This window comes from Microtus ochrogaster, chromosome 17, assembly GCF_000317375.1.
Source record: "Microtus ochrogaster isolate Prairie Vole_2 chromosome 17, MicOch1.0, whole genome shotgun sequence".
Taxonomy (NCBI): Eukaryota; Metazoa; Chordata; class Mammalia; order Rodentia; family Cricetidae; genus Microtus; species Microtus ochrogaster.
In genome coordinates this window covers 5,483,102-5,501,696 of record NC_022019.1, presented here as the reverse complement: position 1 = coordinate 5,501,696, position 18,595 = coordinate 5,483,102, and the positions used below count along the sequence as shown (strand labels likewise).

The 18,595-nt window shown below is 45.1% G+C and overlaps 1 protein-coding gene across 1 annotated transcript in view; it reads right to left on the bottom strand.

Annotated features, from left to right (window-relative positions):
- The window catches only part of Atp8a2 (ATPase phospholipid transporting 8A2), a 568,947-nt gene that overhangs the window by 372,425 nt on the left and 177,927 nt on the right, over positions 1-18,595 (bottom strand). Inside the window, exon 24 of the mRNA XM_026783162.1 lies at positions 18,264-18,328. Coding sequence (XP_026638963.1) covers positions 18,264-18,328 — 65 coding nt within the window. The remainder of the gene's footprint in view (positions 1-18,263; positions 18,329-18,595) is intronic.

The window sequence follows — 18,595 nt, the reverse complement described above, 5'->3', positions numbered from 1 at the left end:
ATAGATAGATACATAGATAGATACATAGATAGATTCCTTCTATAAGTCTTGTTCCTCTAGAGAACCCTAACATATATACTTGATATTGGCTATACTAAGCGGGTAACTTTCTGCTGTTTTATCTCCGGATCTGGGGTAGTCTCTCTCTGCAGCCCTAGCACAAAGGCAGTGCTGTGGAGGGAAGAGGGGGAGGAGCAGTGAGGAGAAGGGAACAGAATGCACACAGGCAGGGAACAGCACATCTGCAAGTATGAGCTACAGAAGAGACTCAGAGGAGTGCCTGGGATCTTAAAGAGACAGTTCGACCTGAAGGGCCCACCCAGGCAAGGCCACGCAACATCATCATAAGGAAAATGGCTGGCTCCTGCACCAGTGGTCGCAACTGGAACTTGTCTGCAGAAACTTACATCAAGGCAAAAACTTGAATAATAAAAAAAAAAAAAATGAGGCCCCAAGTTAAAGACTTTCAAGAGTCTTAGGGGCAACAGCACAGGTTTCTACGTCAGCAAAAGTGGAGGCTGCCGGGGAGCCCACCAGGCAGTAGGAGTGTGTCACAGACACAGCTGTGCAATTGATGCCATAAAAATCTAAGTCACAGAACGAAGCATCCTCCGGAGCCCAGGTTCCCTAAGCAACCGTCTGATAGACAACGCGGATCCTCAGACTGCGTCCTCGGCCCTCAACAGAACGTTCACTGTTAGTCTGCACCTGGCACCTGGCGCCTGGCATTTCCATACATTGTCAGGTCTGAGTTCCACAGGGCACAGGGTACATTAGCATGGCTCGCCATGGACGAGATGTCCAGTTAGACTGTAAAATAGCAGGCTTCCTCATCTGCTATGATTTGGGTCTTAAAATGTCCCCCAAAGGATCCTGTGTCAAAGGCTTGGCAACTACTGGAAGGTGGTGGCGTCTTCAGGGTGTGAGGCCTGGAAAGAGCTGCCAGGACGACTGGATCCCTCTCGGCTTCCTCGCTGGCAGGAGGTGAACAGCTCTGCCTGAGCCTGCACACCTGTCACAGCGGAGTACAGTCTCACCACAGACCCCCGGGCATCCAGGCCAAATGACCCCAGACTTAGGTGTGAGCCAAAATAAATGTCCTTCCTCATAAGCTGCTTACCTCAGAGTTTTTGTTTCCATGGTGACAGAATGCCGACTCCACACTCTCTTCATCAATGGCAGCACACCTTCCTGTGCTGGCTCGGGTTTTTATAATTAAGTGTGCTGACCATGCAGCGCAAGCAGCAGACATTTGCTTCTTATATCCTAGGGGCTGAGCCTAAACTAAGGACCAAAGCAGTTCTGTGACTAGCAAGTCCTTCCCTTCCCAGCTTTTAGCTAGAGGATTGCTTGTGGCCCTGTAATGGGTTTGCAATGGGATGTGATGGTCAGTCTAGATCAGTGGTTCTCTGCCTTCCTAATGCTGCGACCCTTTACTACAGTTTGTGCTGACCCCCGACTGTAGTTTCAATAACTTTCATTACTACTTCATAACTGTAATTCTGCTATGTTATGAATCTCAAGGCAAATGTCTGTGTTTTCCAATGGACTCAGGTGACTCCTGTAAAAAGGTCCATTTGACCCTCCAAAGGGGTCACAGCCCATAAGTTGAGAACTGACCTAGACTGTCGACTTGACTGGACTGCCTGGGAGAACAGGGAAGTACATGTCTGGATGTGATTGTAACGACGTTTCTAGAGATGATTATCTGACGGTGAATGATTTAATCCTCTGGTAGAGTCATAATATAACTGCATTATCAGTGCTTGGTGAAAGTTAGGAGGAAGTAGGCGGTTGGGGCGTGCCCTATAGGATTATGTCTTGCACTAGCAATTTCCTGTTTTCTCTTTCTCGGCTTCCTGTCTGCAGTGAGGAAGAGGATCCACTCCCACTGCTGTGATGTGCTGCCCTAGAGTGTAGGGCCAAGCCACCACAGACAGAACTCTCTAAAACCATGAGTCAAAATAAATCTTTCTTCCCCTTTTCCTAATTGTGTTAGGTCTCTGGTCAAAGTGGAAAGATAGCGCACTGGCTAATACTGGAGGTTGCCAAGGGTTCTCTTATCTGCCCTGTCTAAAGATGCTGCCTGTGGGACTAGGGCAATAACTCAGTTGATGAAGTACTTGCCTTGCAAACCAGAAGATCTGAGCTTGATCCCCAGAAACCACATATATAAAATGAAAGGCTTGGTAGCATGCACATATAATTCTAATGCTGGGGGGCGGGCAAAGATGGGCATGAGAGGATTCTTAACCTAGTGAGTTCCAGACAAGTGAGAGGCACTGTCTATAAAACAAGTATATGTGTCCCAGGGAACAACCCCACCCCCTCCCTTTTACCCAAGCGCAAGCACACCTTCACCCAGAATCTTCTTAATGGCCCTTCAAGACGCTTGTGCTATCTATCATGTTCCTTCTTTTGTCAGCTGCCAGCTAGACCGACAATCCCATTCAAGTGTCCTTTCTGTTTATCTCCAGTTGTTCACAAGTCTGCTTAGCAACTAGGAAACAGCGAATAAATCACTTATCCCATCGACACCTAGGCTTCCCTCCCTCAACTAGACCGGTGCTTCAAATTCACCCTAGAGTCAATGCTGACTGTGAAATATTGGGAGCACCAGAAAAGCTGAGGTGGAGAATCTAAGATAATTACTTTGGAGCCAGGAGGTCGGCTCTTGGTTGTGTGACCCTTTAAAAGTGACTCGAGCCTGGCAGTCCCATGTGTGAAGGCGAACGTGCCATCGCAAGGGTTAAACCAAAACAACCGGCTGCATACTAAGACCTTTTGGTTCATGAGTAATTTTATTTAATTTCTAGCTATTTAGAAGATCAACCCAGAACTCAAAGGAACAGGTAAATGATGCGAGAGACCTCCAGTTTTGAAAACATTCTACGAACGGAAACGCTAACAACCCAGAGTCTGTGGAGGGTGGAGGTTGGAAGGAGACCCCCATCACTCCTGCCTCTCCCCAAACCATCCCTGCTCACTGCTCCAACACACCGTGTTGGTTCCCACATGAAGGCATAATTTAATATGCTTTCAATTGCCGAGGCCCGTGTGTTTTAGAACCCGGAGGGTCAATTAGCATTAGAGTGCAGGCACTAGGGTAGCACTCGTAATTTAAGACAATTACCTCCGGCGTGCAGGAGCACAGGGCCATGTGCTTCAAGGTGCATTCGGAGTATAGCATTTCTTCACCCTTTCATGAATATTTGATATTTTCAGAGACTGAATTTGCTCATTTCCAGAAAGCGATCAGACAAAGGTAGAAAGCTATTCTCTCATTAACTAACTAGCATTTGTCAGGCCTCTGCGTTCTAGTCTCCGCCAAGGCGCAATCTTCAACTTGCTGGGATGAGAACAGTCAATGGTTAGGACCAGAGAGGAGCTTGTCACCCTTCAACCACAGTTCTGATTGGTCCACTCTCACCTTCAGCATCTTCTTAGCCCAAAACACAACTGCATGAGCCACTGTGGCTAGGATTTCCTTATACCGGGAAAGGAGAACACAAATGTTTAGGATCTTTGGAGAAATGTTACAAGCAAAAGACCTTATAGATCTCAGCTACCTCAAGTTTGCCGAAGGCAACATACTCCTGCAGATGGAAGAAATTAATTTTTAAAATAATATCCTTGGTTAAACATACAGGAGCTGAAACAGAAGTGAAGAACTGGAGAGGGCCAGGCGTCAGGAAAATTGCACTGATCACTTTTTTTGGGTAAATTGACTATTTTTCTGCAAAGTAGCTCAGAGACAAGACCACCCCTGGGCAAGCATAGCTCCCAGAGCTTGTGCTTATCCAACTAATAACAGCAAATCACTCACTTGATAAACACATAACCATGTGTATGCTTCCGTTGCTTTTAGAGCAGGGCTTTTTTTTTTTTTTTGAAATACTGTAATTTGTGCTTGGGAGGTAAACTGTTTCAATGTATGCTCAACTCCGTCATATTCGTGCTTTCTAAAACATTAAATTATCTTGTTAAGATTACCTGGGACACCTGACAACTTAGCAAAATGTAAGTTACAGGGAGACATGCTATGAGACACTATGGGCTTTGCCCACAGGAATAGACACTGGAGGTGATAACACAGTCACGTGGAAGCACATCCTACACTCCCAATTCCTCTCCTTTTCTCTTCCATCTCTGTAACCCACGAGCAATGTGCAAGTGACTGAGGAGTTCCAGCCCCTTCACCAGTGTCTGCCAAAACTATGGGTACCATGACCTTGAACACAGGACTGGGGAAAGCAAGCTGTGCTGCTTCTCCTACAGAAGCATGGCCACTCGATTCAGAAAGTGTCTGAAGCACTCACTTGGCAGCAAGTGTTTTAAAGACGAGGTCCCGGAGAGGAAGCTCAGTGGTTCGGTATTAGTGTGACAGAGGCCCAAAGTTCCAAAGTTGAGTTCCCAGCTCAAAACCCACAAGCAAACGAAGCAATCACACATATGTAATCTGCGTTTATATGTACATTTTAAAGATAGAGTACAGTTTCTCTACCGTCAAGAAATAGTATCAATCTGGCTTCCTTATACGGACAGCGAGGGGTGAGTCAAATGCCTGGTTATTGCCATACGTTAATGCCTCGTGTGTGTGTGTGTGTGTGTGTGTGTGTGTGTGTGTGTGTATACGTGTGCATGCACATGTGTGAGCAGGCATGTGCATATGTTCACCCATGCATGTGAAAACCAGAGATGAATGTAATATTTCTTCTATTGCTTTCCACCTTGGTTTTTAGACATGGGGTCTCTCATTTTACCTACGTCTCAGCCCTAAGCTGCCATTTTTAACTGGCAACAGCCAAACATTTCTTTCAAATGACTACTCCACTTATTTTAACGGCAGTCTGTAATTTTTCATCTCTTTCCTATTGGATGCGGTCAATGAGAGGAGAAGGTGGCCACATTCGGGGAATAGGAAAGCTCGTTAACATGAAATATCACTTAAAACCAAGGTACTGTGACCTTGAGAGCATTGCAGCTGAAAATGTTGTACTTGTAATGTACAAATCCGTGAAATGGATGAGTGATAAAGCTTGGTGCACAAACAAAGCTATTTCCTCAGCATCTGCGTGCTGACCTGCTTTTACTGTGTGGTTTGTGATCCCCAAAAGACATTTTTTAAAAGCACATCTCTACACATGGGTGACTCGCATTGACAAAGAAGCATACATTCCAGTAAAGGGGATAAGACTAGCTGGATACCATTGCACAGAGCAGACATACTTTAGCAGGAATCCATGGAGACCTAAATCTAGTGTGAGAAACAGGCAGCTTCATAAATGGTTAGGAAGCAATCCTATTTCACAGGAGCAGAGCCAGGGCTATCCAGGAGTGAAGGAGAGATGGCAAACAGAGCCTAAAGACCGGGCAGCTGACCCCTCAGGTATTCAGAGCACCCTTCCCAGTCAGGGGCCGAGCCACACACTGTGGCAGGATGTGGAGGGCTCCAGCTATGCTACTAAACAAGGTGCCAGGAAGATATGAAATGATAGGCTTGGGACCTACAACATAAGCAAGATCTGTGACCTTAACTTCCTTCAGTGGAAGTCCAGTGTCCTAAAGTCACCAAGGGGCTCACCCAGGGAAAGAGAGAAACTGGCCATACTGACAGAAAGGAGTTTTCTATAAAAACATGCAGAGAATAGGCATTTTGTAGATTTGTATGACTTTTCTATTTTTGCTGATATTTCGAAATCCTGCATAATTAAGAAATGGAGGGAAAACCCTTTCATGGCTTCAGAGTCTGCAATTAGATCTGTACAGAAAATCAAGATGCAAGTGAATTAAAATGTCTTTACTAACGAAGCACCACTATATGCAATGAATCCCCACCAAATACAATGTAGTGGGTAATACAATGCTTTTAACTCCACTTTACATGATATGTAATGTGTTTGCACATGTGTGTGCTGGTGCATGTGGAGTGTGCTTGCATGGATGTGTGTGCGTTTGTACATGTGTGTGCATATATGTGGAGGTCACAGGTCAAGTTCAGGTAGTGATCCTCAGAAACTATACAGTTTTTTGAGACAGGACCTCTCACTGGCCTGGAGCTCACCGAGTATGCTAAGTTGGCTGGCCAGTGAGCCCCAGGGCCAGGCTGTCTTTGCTTCCCCACCCAGCTCTGGGATCACACACCTAAGAAACCGCCTGTTTTCCAGACGGGTGTTGATGGAACTCCTCACCTTACACACCGATCCATCACTGATCCACCTCCCCCAGGCCCTCGACGTGGCTCTTAGAGCTAACAGAGCTGGAGGAGAATTAGCTCCAGTCAGTAAACTGTTGTTTTCTACAAGTTTCCAGTCTTGACAACAGGACAAACCTCCAAGCCCTTGGAAGGAATCTGTGCTTCAGCAGCAACGCTACTTCTTTTTTCCAGCATTGTAAGTGATGAAAGCTTATTATATATCAGCACTGGATTTGTAACTATCATCCTGACATCTGCAGGAAATGACATTCTCTGTCCATAAGGCCCTGGCTGGAGAGAACACAGGTTACAACCTGTGTGTCTGACTATGAACAATACAGGACAATAGCAAGGACGTTACAAAGGGGTTAAATAAAATAAAATAAAACGAAACTAGATTCAGTAAACGGACAGATTTAGAGGTTAATTTCTCCTTGTATGTACACAACAGACCAGGAACCTGAGTCTAACCTGCTCTGTAGAGTTCCTGCTCATTAATTCACAGAGCAAGTTACACTGGCAGCGTCTTTCCTAAGTATTAACTGAGCTCCTCCTACAGCTACCTTCCTTCGGCAGGAGGGTGACCTCGCCTTCCTTCCGTGTAAACCGAAAGCAGAAGAAGCTCAAGCTCTTTATTAGTACACTGCTGCCATGTCCAGAACGGGAGTTATTTTCCTCTCGGTGCTAAGCAGATGATTAAGCAAGGCTTTTTTTTCCATTGCACGAGGACCTCACAGAGCATACAGCTGATTTTCCTAGCAGAAATGTCACCCCATGTGTCCCTGGGACAGTTCAAGGCAGTCACTAACTACATCTAGGTATAGTTCTCCCAGCAGGATGCAAGCCCCCAAAACACACACAGGAATTCTACTAGAAAGGGCATGGTAACTATTAAGATTCCTAAAAGACCATTTCATTTTTAATCTGGTTACTGCCATTATTACAATTCTCCATCGCTCTAGGGTGGTGGTTCTCAACCTTCCTAATGGCTGTGACCCTTTAATACAGTTCCCCATGTTGTGGTAACCCTCAACTATAAAAATTATTTTGTTGTTACTTCATAACTGTAATTTCACTATTGTTATGAATCATAATGTAAATATTCCGATGGGTCCAGGGGTCACGGCCCACCGGTTGAGAACTGACGCTCTAGAGCCTAGCAGTCACAAATTACCTAATTAGATTAGTCTCCAGTATCCTAAGCACAGACTCCGACTAGTGTGACCACAGGACCAGGCAGGATTTTATCTACACAGGGAGCAGCCACATGCTACCTACCCAGCTGGTAGCTGTGCCAGCTGACTCTCCCACGGAGAGATCTTATGGGGCAAGAACACAGTCTTACTGGAGAAGGGGCAGTGGGCACAAAGAACCACCCTTAACCAAGACGCTATTTGCTATTGATACCTGCTGGGTGAGGGAAAAGCCATTTCACCAGCGGAGAGACACTGGGCTGTCACCCAGGCTACCTCCAGGCCTGGTACTCAGCAGCAGTCAGTGAGCCATACAACATGGACTCCACGTTTTCTGTGTGCCTTCATTGTTGTTAAGATTTAGTCGGTTGCTTTTCTCTTTTTTAACTTTTTTTTATTTTTTTTCTTTTGTGGGGTTTTACTATTGTTTGGTTTTGAGAGAAAGTAAATGAAATTGGGTGGGTGGGTAAGGAGGTGGGAAGGATCTGGAAGGAATTGGAAGGAAAGAGAAGAATACAAGGAAAATACACTGCTTGTGAATTCTGAAAATAATTTTGAAATGTAATAGAAAAAAAGCAGGAAGGAAGAATGCAGCATTTGGCACTTACAGCACTCCCACGCAGAACTGCCCACCTGTGGAAGAACCTTCTCCATGTCCTCCCTCCCCTGGCTGCCCCACAGCTCCCTCATCCTGCACGCACACACAAAGGGCTCTGTCCCAGCAGCCTTGCTCAGCCTTGGCAGTGACCTTTTGATCTTTCTTCCTCTCTTCACTTTAAAAACACACTGAAGAATGACAAGTTCTGGTCTAAAGTATAGTCAGGTACAACGTCTACCGAGAGGTAGCAAAACCGGGGATCTAAGGTACAGTAAATTACTTGGGCCATCAATGTCTTTAATTCTTAAGCACATGGAGGAGTTGCCTCTGAAACTGCCACCTTATCCATTCACAGACATGATCTTTCAATTCCTAAGCACACTTCTGGAGAACAGTTCTGTGAAAATCACATGTTTATATGTTAGGAACATGCACATAGTCTACAGACCAATAAGCAACTTCTATGGTCTCTAACATGGGAAAGAATAAACTAGTATCAACAGGAAGCCATCGAGCGGCAAAAGTCATTGGTTAAAAAGACATTAAGTCCAAATGTGTGTGCACATCGTGCCTCTGTGGTGTGCAATGTGTGCAAAGACCTCGCGCCCTTCTCACGCTGCGTGTGTTCTTACCCGGACACTGAATGGTAACCTCTGCCTTAAGATGAAAGAAGAGACACTCGGAGGGAAGCAGAGGAGGGGCTGGCTGCTGCCCACGCCAGTTTCCCCCCACTGCTCTAGCGTTTCCAACTCAGCATTAAGAAAGAAAATCCAAAGGGAAGGAATGAAACCTTGGCGGTTTCAGTAAGTCACATGATGGAACTCTGGCAAAAACTAACCAGTTCAATTCACCCATAAATGCAATCGCTATAAAAAGTCAAATCAAGAATGTTTCAAGGAGGAAGGGTCAGGAAAGGTCAGCAACGGTCAGCAGAGTATCTGCTGTTATCTCCTGAAGAGTCACAATAGACCATTGAGCTTTCAATTCTATTCTGTCCAAGCGTCCAGGCGGCTGCCTAGTGATGAAGTAATCCAGTCATTTCTCAGAGAAGATTACTAAAATACCAAATACTCAGATCAGTCATAAACATAAAGTAATAAATAAGTATAAAAAAATTTAAAAGTCAACTCTAAGAATTAAAACACATTGCTCACTTTTGTAAATGATTTGAGAGTAAGGAAAAGACAAAATCTATTAGACTATTGTATTTTAAAAGTGGACATGGCCACTAGATAATAACTATAATACTGGAGTCAAAACAATTAAAACAGAGGAAATAAAGCCATTTCTCCATCCGGTCTGACAAGGCAGCCTCTACCATTTCCATACAAATGCCCAGGGTTTTCGGTCCTGCTTGAATCTGGTGGAGATTTATCAGTTGAATCTTGTCTTCCACTCAAACTCTAATTAAAATGAACAGTAAGCTATTTGTATGTCTGCAATGATTTCCTTTGCAGGGTATGCCAGACTTGAGCTTTACTCGGCAAAAATCATTTCCAATTAGCTATTTAATCTCTACATGTTTGCTTAAAATCCACCTGCGCCACCCTGGAGCGTGATGGCGGCTGAGGCTGGGCAGCAGCTGCAGGAGGAGTCAAGGGGCTGTTGGCTGTTATTAAGTTCAGTGGGAGCCACATGTACATGGGGCTGACATGGTGATTTTTGCAGCTCATGACCCAACTCGACCTAATGGATTTGGAAAACAACAACAACAACAAAAAAAAAACCTTGGATCCCTGGTAATCATGATTGAGGCATAAAAAGTGAATGTTACCGAGGCAAAACCCTCTAGGACTGCTGTTGTTGCTCTAGATTCCCCCAAGCAGGGGACGGTGAGGGACACTGAGAACCTGAACAAGCAGATCTCCAGCAAACGATGCTCCCCAAATTTTAGTTTCACAGCTGGTTATAAAAGAGCAGAAACAAAGAAAGAATCCAGATTTATCATCTGGGAAAGAGAGACCTGATCTCCAAAGGCCTGCAACCACACAGCAGTACACAGCAGGCCGGCCATAAGGCACCAAGACACACTGAGACCACACTACTGAAAGAGAGAAGTTCCAAGTGCTGACAGGTGATGCCTTACACAGCCAGGCGGACTTGTCCTGAATCAGAGGGAAGCTACCCACTGGGAACCCCCACAGTCAGGAAGCAGTGCCCCTCACTTTCAGTGGACAATGCAGGCATGAAGCAGCGAGTCCTAGCATACATCCCTGATGAACTAAGGTTTGCGGATTCTGTCACTGACGACATGGGGCAAAGGAAACTCCTGGACAAGGTGAACATGCTAGAGGACTCTGGGTAGAAATCGAGCACGTCTAGATACATTCAAGACAGTCGAGTGGCTCCTTCTTGTCTGCAGATGTGAACCCGGGAGATGCCTGCCTCTGCAGCACTCGGCGAAGACAGGAAAGGTGAAAAACTTCCAAACTGTCTCCCATCAGCTTTAAAATATCAAACGCTGTCTAATCTAAACACTAATCTAGCTACCTGAGAAAAATGACAGAAATATGAACCAGACAGCAAACTGTACAAAGATATCTCAAATATTATTTCATTGACATGAAAATCAAAAATCCAAACACGTTTACCCATAACTTAGAGACATTATGGAAAATTATAAACAGGATTCAGTGATGTCTCCAAACCAACTGGACAAAAGAAGGGTACAAAGAAGCTTCAATTGTCCTGGAAGCTTATTTCTTTCAGATACACCCAACAATCAATTTTAGACCCTAATTACGATTCATCTATAGCTTCTCTTCTAACTTCTGCATAGCCAATCATACCATTAAGTAGAGGTGGCCCCCCATAATGAATCAGGTACCTCCAGGATACTGTTAAAAGGCACATGACAGGGACACGCTTACATCATGGTTGTCTTCTCAAAGAACTGTCTATCACTTCACCACAAGCATTGATGGGAGATGGGTGGATTAAGTCCTGACTGGTGTACTAGCTTAATAGGGTTCACACCACTGCCAGGATTTCAAGCGTCTTCCTGGTGCTTAACCATAAACGAGTGTCGGATTTTTCCTACATCAAGTAAAATGATTTTATGGTTTTCTTCTTTTCTCTGAGAATAAAGTTTTTAAAAAAATGAAAGGATTTCCCTAACTAAAACACTTAATACACTTGGTAAAGAAAATGCATGCTTCTGTAAGCATAATATATCTCCTTTATACTACATGATTTGGTTTGCTAATCAATCCTATATTATTTTCCTTCTTCATTGCTGAGATTAATTGGAAACTTTTCTTTCTTCCCCTGCCTCTATTGGTTTAGATCTGAAGTTTATAACAGCATCAAACCATATTAGAAAGCGGTGCGGTTTTCCCTGTTCCATGGGTAACTGTGTACAGTTGGGATTCTCTCCTCTCTGGGTACTCTAGAAAATGGTACCACAAGCATCCCACGGCTTGTGGCACTCTCCTTGCAGGACACACTGTAAGCTGTGGCCCACACCTCTCCAGCTGCACACCCACACACATTTCCTATGTCTTCAAGTCTGATTGTGCAAGTTCCACGTTTTTCCTAAATAACTTCCCACTCCCTTTAGTAGAGGGGTTTCCAGACATTTCCTTTTAGCCATCGCTTTCCATTTCCCCAAATTAGCACAGATCCCACTTTCCCAAGAATTCATTTGAACTCTTAAAATCACCGCTTTAGAATAGAGGGATAATTGAGCCATGTGCCTACAATTGAGGGCCTTTAGACTTGCCAGACATGGCCAGGGCAGTGAACTCCGTAAAGAACAGGATGGTAACTTTCAGCATTTCCTGCTTGTGGGCTGTGTTGCCCTCCACTGGCCTCTGCCCTGGCAGCATTGTAGCTGTCACTGGCAGGACATGGACAAGCGTGCACAGCTGTTTTCCAATAAAACTTTACAAACTCGATGTGTGTACTTGGAACCTGACTGGACCCCTGCACTGAGAGTTTCTAAGTTACCTGTACTGTGCCTCTCAGTGTGGGAGCTAGCAGCCACATGAAGCCACTGAAATGCAGCTTACTTGCAACTGACAATTTTTCTTGAAATCCGGTCAGTTTCCAGCAGTTATTTACCACACCTAGCTAGCAATTTACCTGAGGGTCAGCAGAGACACAGGTGTGAAAGCCCAGCACTCAGGAGGCTGAGCAAGGAGGATCATGGGTCCCGAACAAACCTTAGCTAAAAGGCAAGTCCCTAGCCAGTCTTTTGCTTTTGAAAATTTATTTATTTTTATTTGATGTGTATGAGTCTGCCTGAATGGATGTCCGCACACCACGAGCACACAGTGCCTCTGGAGTCCATGAAAGCACGTTGGAACCCTTGAGGACTAGAGCTGCACACAGTACACAGTTGTGAGTCTCCATGGGGGTATTAGGAATTGAACCTGGTTCCCCTGGAAGAGCAACCAATGCTCTTAACCACTGAGTCATCTCTCCAAGCCCCCTCCTAGCCTGTCTTGACTACACAGTGAGATTCTCTCAGAAAAGGAAAGGGACAGAGAGAGGGAGAGAGGAGAAACAGAGAGGCACGAAGCGTTTTCATGTTTCCAAACACTAACTATTGAAGACACGTGGCTCTTGCAATCATTTCGTTTTATTTTGGTTTTAAACTGAAGTTCCTGGTGCGAGGTATAAAGATCTGAACAAAGTGTAGAAAGATCAAATGAGTAAGATTGGTTGGAGGTTCGAATTCTCCAAGAAGTGGTCAAATAATGTAAAGAAATCAAATTCCTGGATATATGAGTAGAAGAGTGACTTCTATAACACATTATCATGTGTGTGTGTGTGTGTGTGTGTGTGTGTGTGCGCGCGCGCGCGCGCACGAGTGTCCATCTACTCATGGAAGTCAGAGGAAATGTCAACTGTCCTGCCCTTATTCCCTGACTAATTCTCTTGAGAAAAGCTCAAAAACTGAACCTGGAGCTAGGCTGGTGGCCAGCAAGTCCCAGTAATCCTCCTGCGTCTGCTCCCCAAACCCAGCTGGGGCTACAGGTACACACGGAGCATGTGTAGCTTCTGACCTGGGAGCTGGAAAGCCACTGCTCTTGGGTCCTCATGCTTGCACACCAAGCTCTCCTTCCCGCCAAACCATCTTCTCAGTCAGGAAGACGTTATCTAATGGGCGCAAAATTTCGGTCTAGAATGAAGAAAGGCGCTCTGGAAAGGGATGGTGGTGATGGTTACACGACAATGTGGATGTCCTCAATGTCATCAAGCTGTACGTCAATGTCAAAATGATTATGGTTTACTTCACAATGTGAACATGTGTGCATGCATGCATGCACACACACAACTTATTTCCAGTCATAAAAAGCAAAATAAAGACACATGTGCTAGCGAGTGCTGGGAACATCAGGACAGTCTGTCCGAGGAAGGTCTCCTTACTGTTCCAGAGAAGGCAGGAAGTGAGTCTGGGAGGTGCTCCATGACCTGGGATCCTGGGCTTCTTACCTAGTTTGGTTGTTGAAAACTCTACAAAGACCTCTGTGCTAACTAATGGCTTGGTCCCTAGGGTGGTGTTACTGGTAGATGGTGGAACCTCAAAGAGGTGGAACCTAATAAAAGGTCTCAGAGTCACCAGGAGCATGCCCTGATGGGGATTACGGACTCTGACTTCATTCTTCGGCTTTCCTGGCCTTCTGACCCTGAGGTGAGTGACGGTATTCCACCACATGGTCCCACTAATGCTTTGTCTTAACACAGCCCAAAGAAATGGGGAGACCCAACCATGAGGGCCAAATAAAGCCCCCAAAGAGTGAGGTAGATGAAGCTTTTCTCTTTGCAAGCTGATTGTCCCAGGTATAGAGTTGACGAGAAGTTTGCACAGACAAGAACAAGCCTCATGCAGAAGCACCCTAAAGCGCTCAGTGCAAGGCAGGCATCTTACACATGACGTCCTGAACTCCACGCTGAGCCTGGGCTCAGCTGCTGACCCATGAGACCCTAAGGGAGTACAAAGAACTGGTCTTCATAGTAGGGGGTCTCCCAAGTTGTCACCAACAGAAACTCCATGCTCTCTCTCCTTTTGAAAGTGTAACCAGCGCAGGCATTGTTCCCAGCACTGGCACTGAAAGGAGCATTGTGAATACCAACAGAACCTGCTGGAAGTCTGGGCAATGGAATGAAACTAGTATTTTTATATCAAACAACTTTACAGGGCCCTTGGTTACCCTTGAGTCAGCCCCCATTGTTACTTTCTCAGGGGCTTTACACCAGGGCCTTTGTTAGGGTTTCTACTGCCGTGATAAAACACCGTGACCCAAAACAAGCATGGGAGGGAAGGGTTTATTTGGCTTACACTTCCACAGCACTGCTCATCATCAAAGGAAGTCAGGACAGGAACTCATGTAGAGCAGGAACCTGGAGGCAGGAGCTGACACAGAGACCATGGAGGGGTGCTGCTCACTGGCTTACTCCTCATGGCTTGCTCAGACTGCTTTCTTTTAGAACCCAGGACCAGACTCTATCTTATGTCAAAGTGACATAAAACTAGCCAGCACAACTGACCCTTATCACTTGACACACAAATATATCACTATTAAGATACAACCTTTGTTTTCTTATTCATCCTCAAGATCTCACATAAAGGAGGCTGGAGAGATGGCTCAGTGGTTAAGAGCGCTTCCTGCTTTTCTAAAGGTCCTGAGTTCAATTCCCAGCATCCACATGGTGGCTCACAACCTTCTGTAATGAGATCTGGTGCTACCTTCTGGCCTGTAGGCATGCATGCAGGCAGAATACTATAAACACAATAAATAAATATTTTTTTTAAAAAAACAAGACCTCACAAGAAAAATAAGAGGAACTTTAAAAGTCCACATTCTTAACCAATTGAAACACAGTAAAAGTTCAGTCTCTTTAAAAAATCCAAAATCTCTTTTAAAGGTTAAAAATTTCTCAGCTGTGGACTTGTGTAAAAATCAAATGTAAATGTCATACTTTCTTACTTCAAGAGGAAAGAACCGAGGCACAGGCACAATCCGAACAAAGCAAAACCAAACTCCAAGTGTGTAGATAGCCCAATGCCCGGTTCTTTGGGACTCACTCTTGTTTTCTGGGCTCCTGCAAGGGGCTTGGGTCATCTCTCCAGCTCTGCCCTCTGCAGCAACACGTGTGTCCTCCAGGCTTTGGAAGGCTCCACCCCACTGCTGCTGCTGTTCTTAGTGGTCACCCCATGGTGCTGGCATCTCCAAAATGCTGGGTCTTCTGCTGCACCTGGGATGCACTTCCTTTCACCAATTCCCCCTCCTAGGGTCTCCTGATGGTGTCAAGCCTCAGTTTCTCTCCATGACCCCTTTAGCTCTGGGACTTCATCTGCTGCTGAGGCTCTACTTTCTCCAATGGACTCTCACAGTGGTAAGACTCGGCTGTTCTTCATGGCAGCTTCATGTTTTCAAAACCAGTGCCACTTGGGACACTCTTACATGATGAGAGTCCCCAAATAGTATAGTGAATGTACTGTTGATAGCTCTATTCTACTAGACAAATCCAGAGGAGTGTGGACACTCCCGACTTGCAAAACTTCGGGAACACCTGTCTTTTGGATAGTCACTGTCAATTCTGCAGAAATCTGTGAAATCATGATGTTTCTTCCTTCCAAAATATCCCAGCAGTGTATAAACCATTCACTGAAATAACTTCTTCCTGTACAGTCAACTGTATACCTTTTTCCACACCATGGAGCCCTGGTGTGGAAGCATTCTCTCAGTCAAGCCTGTGTTCTCAGAGTCAAATCTATATAAGTTAATGCCCCACAAGTATCTTTATTGACAGGACTCATTGACAAGAAAGGAGTCCCAAGCAGGAGGCACTGAGCAGAGAGACAGTACGTCTACTCTTACTGATAAACAGGTGTGGGTGGCCTTGAATTCTCTAGCAGCAGACTCAGGAAGGTGTAATCTACTGGCTTTTTGCTCTAACCTAACAAGCTATTAATATTCTGTATTTACCCTTCACCTTGGTTTCAATTAACGTAAGATCACAGCCCATTAACTGTTTATGACTTTACCCCTAGAGATGCAGGAAAAAGGCTTGGGTCACTAAACCAGACCCAGAGAAAGAAATTCCTTCTCCCCTGGGTGCCAGAAGGTAAGTCAGGTAGCTGGATGCAAATCAAACACCTTTGCCTTTCTCCCAGGCCTGCGGGTTACTATGGTTACCAGCGCTGTGTTCTCAGCCGCCAGGGAAAGAAGCAAAAGTGCTCAAAAAGTGCCACAGCACTGCATTTTTCTACAATAATTAATCACAAACTTCCAGCCTAAATAGTCACACTTAAGAAACGTAGTCAGTGCACGAAAACGACTTCTTAAAATTTTGTATTGATTCTTAATTAATCCTCCCGGTATCTGCTGGGGAGCTTCACAGCCATGCCCCCTCTGAGACACAAGGCACCTCCTTGCCAGGTCCATCAGATTTTTATGATTCTGTGAAATGCATGCTTGTTAACTCTGTGTGGGTATGCAACCTGCAAACCACGTGGGATGGGAAGCAAAGCAAGCAACAGCATGAAACATCGAAGGGGAAACATAAAGAAAGCTTTGAAGATAGCACAGGAGAAGTAAATGAGACATGATAAAATGACTTATGTGAGCGAATTTATTTTATTTATCCTCAGAATATCTTTAGCCGATTTTCGCCTGCTGCGGCAATCCTTCTGAACCCTGAGAGGATTAGTGGGGTTTACCCCCAACACTTACAGGACCAAGTTTTGGCTGCCAGCACCAAGTACAACTCTGGCCACCTCTAAACACAGCTTGCATATGCCGACACAGAGGAAATATTTCCCAGAAGATCTCACCTCAGTGATGCTGGTCTCTTCCTAATGGCAGATTCTCCAACCCCAGCAGACCAACAGCCATTGTCCCAGCAAAACAAAGGATTTACCTTAGTGGTTTGGGTCTCTTGTTAACCACAGCTGACTCTTCAGCTCCAGCTGACTAGACACTACAGATTCTAAACACAATGACCCAGCAGAGTTTTTTTCTTCCCTTTGAGACTCCCTAAGTCAGGCCTTTATCATCTGCGCTGCCTTCAACATTCTTATCTTCCATGCTCCTTCAGAACAGCCCACTGAGCTTTCCACACTCAGTGACTTTTCTAGCCCAAAGTTTCCAAGTCCTTCCATGATCCTCTACAAACACCAACACAGCAATAGTCCATTATGCTGGCGCCTATCTTAGTTAGGGTTACTATTGCTGTGATGAAACACATGACCAAAAGCAAGGGGGTGGTTTATTTGGCTTATACTTCCACATTACTGTTCACGATCAAGGGAAGTCATCACCGGAACTCAAGCAGGGCAGGAGCCTGGAGGCAGGAGTTGACACAGAGGCCATGGAGGGGTGCTGCTTACTGCCTTGCTCCGCATGGCTTGCTCAGCCTGCTTTCTTATAGAACCCAGGACCACCTTCCCAAGGATGGCACCACCCACAATGGGCTGGACCCTCCCCCACTGATCACTAATTAAGAAAATGCTTTAGAGGCTTTCTTACAGTCCAATCTTTTTTTAAGTATCGACTTTTTTATTTTTAAAAAAAACTATCTTATTTTACATACCAATCCCAGTTCCTTCTCTCTCCCATACTCCTGTCCCCCAGCTTCTCTCCATCCTACCCCCATCCACTCCTCAGAGAGGGTGAGGCCTCCCATGGGGAGTCAACACACTCTGTTACATCACTGGAGGCAGGGGCTTGGTCCAGTCTTATGGAGGTGTTTTCTCCCTTGATGCTTCCTCATCTCCAGTGACTCTAACTTATGTCAAGTTGACATAAAAGTAGCCAGCACAGCCAGGAAGACACACACTTATAAAAATACTCTGGTACCCATAGTGTACCATTCTCCATGATCTGTTGGCATCTGGTGTTGGTGAATTGAATGCCCCTGTATCCTATTGCTGCATAAAACTAAGCAGCTACCAGAACTTGACTATTAGCCGCATTGGGAGGCATCTACCCAAAAGAACCTCCCTAGGAACCTCCCATTGCCACTTTATGCAAATCAACAGATGCCATTATGTCATGTAAAACTTCAGAGTTAACAAAGTCAAACGAGAGCAACACCGACCCATTGAAAATGTTTGGGACTATGTGAGTATAATATTACCAGGAGGTAATATTCTAAGCCCACAACATCTTGATGTTTAGTGATGAGGCTTTATGGCATGTACGCATAAGGACATACTAAATAGAGTAGTTTTACAATTGTCTTTCGCAGAAATTGAACTGATTAATAATCATAGTAAATACCTTCCTGCAGCTGTATCAGATATAATGTTTGACAAAGAACTTACGTCTAAAGAGTCCTCCTTCAATAGGATAAGGGCCATGTTCTGTGACACCAGCCGACAGGAATACCCTGAAATGGAGAAGGGACAACATGTAAACTTCATCCTTCCCGGAAATTCCTAATTCAGTGACTGAGACTTCTCTTCTGAAGATTTATTAAATTTTTATTTGTGTATGTGTGAGGGTTTGCACAAACGGGTGTGCAGTACCCAACATATGCACTTGAGTGGAAGTCAGAAAAGGGTTTCTGGGCTCCTCCCCAACCACCTTCTTCCCATTTCCTTGAGACAGGGTCCTCCCCTGAATAGGGAGCCTATGTTTTCTCAGTTGGACTGGA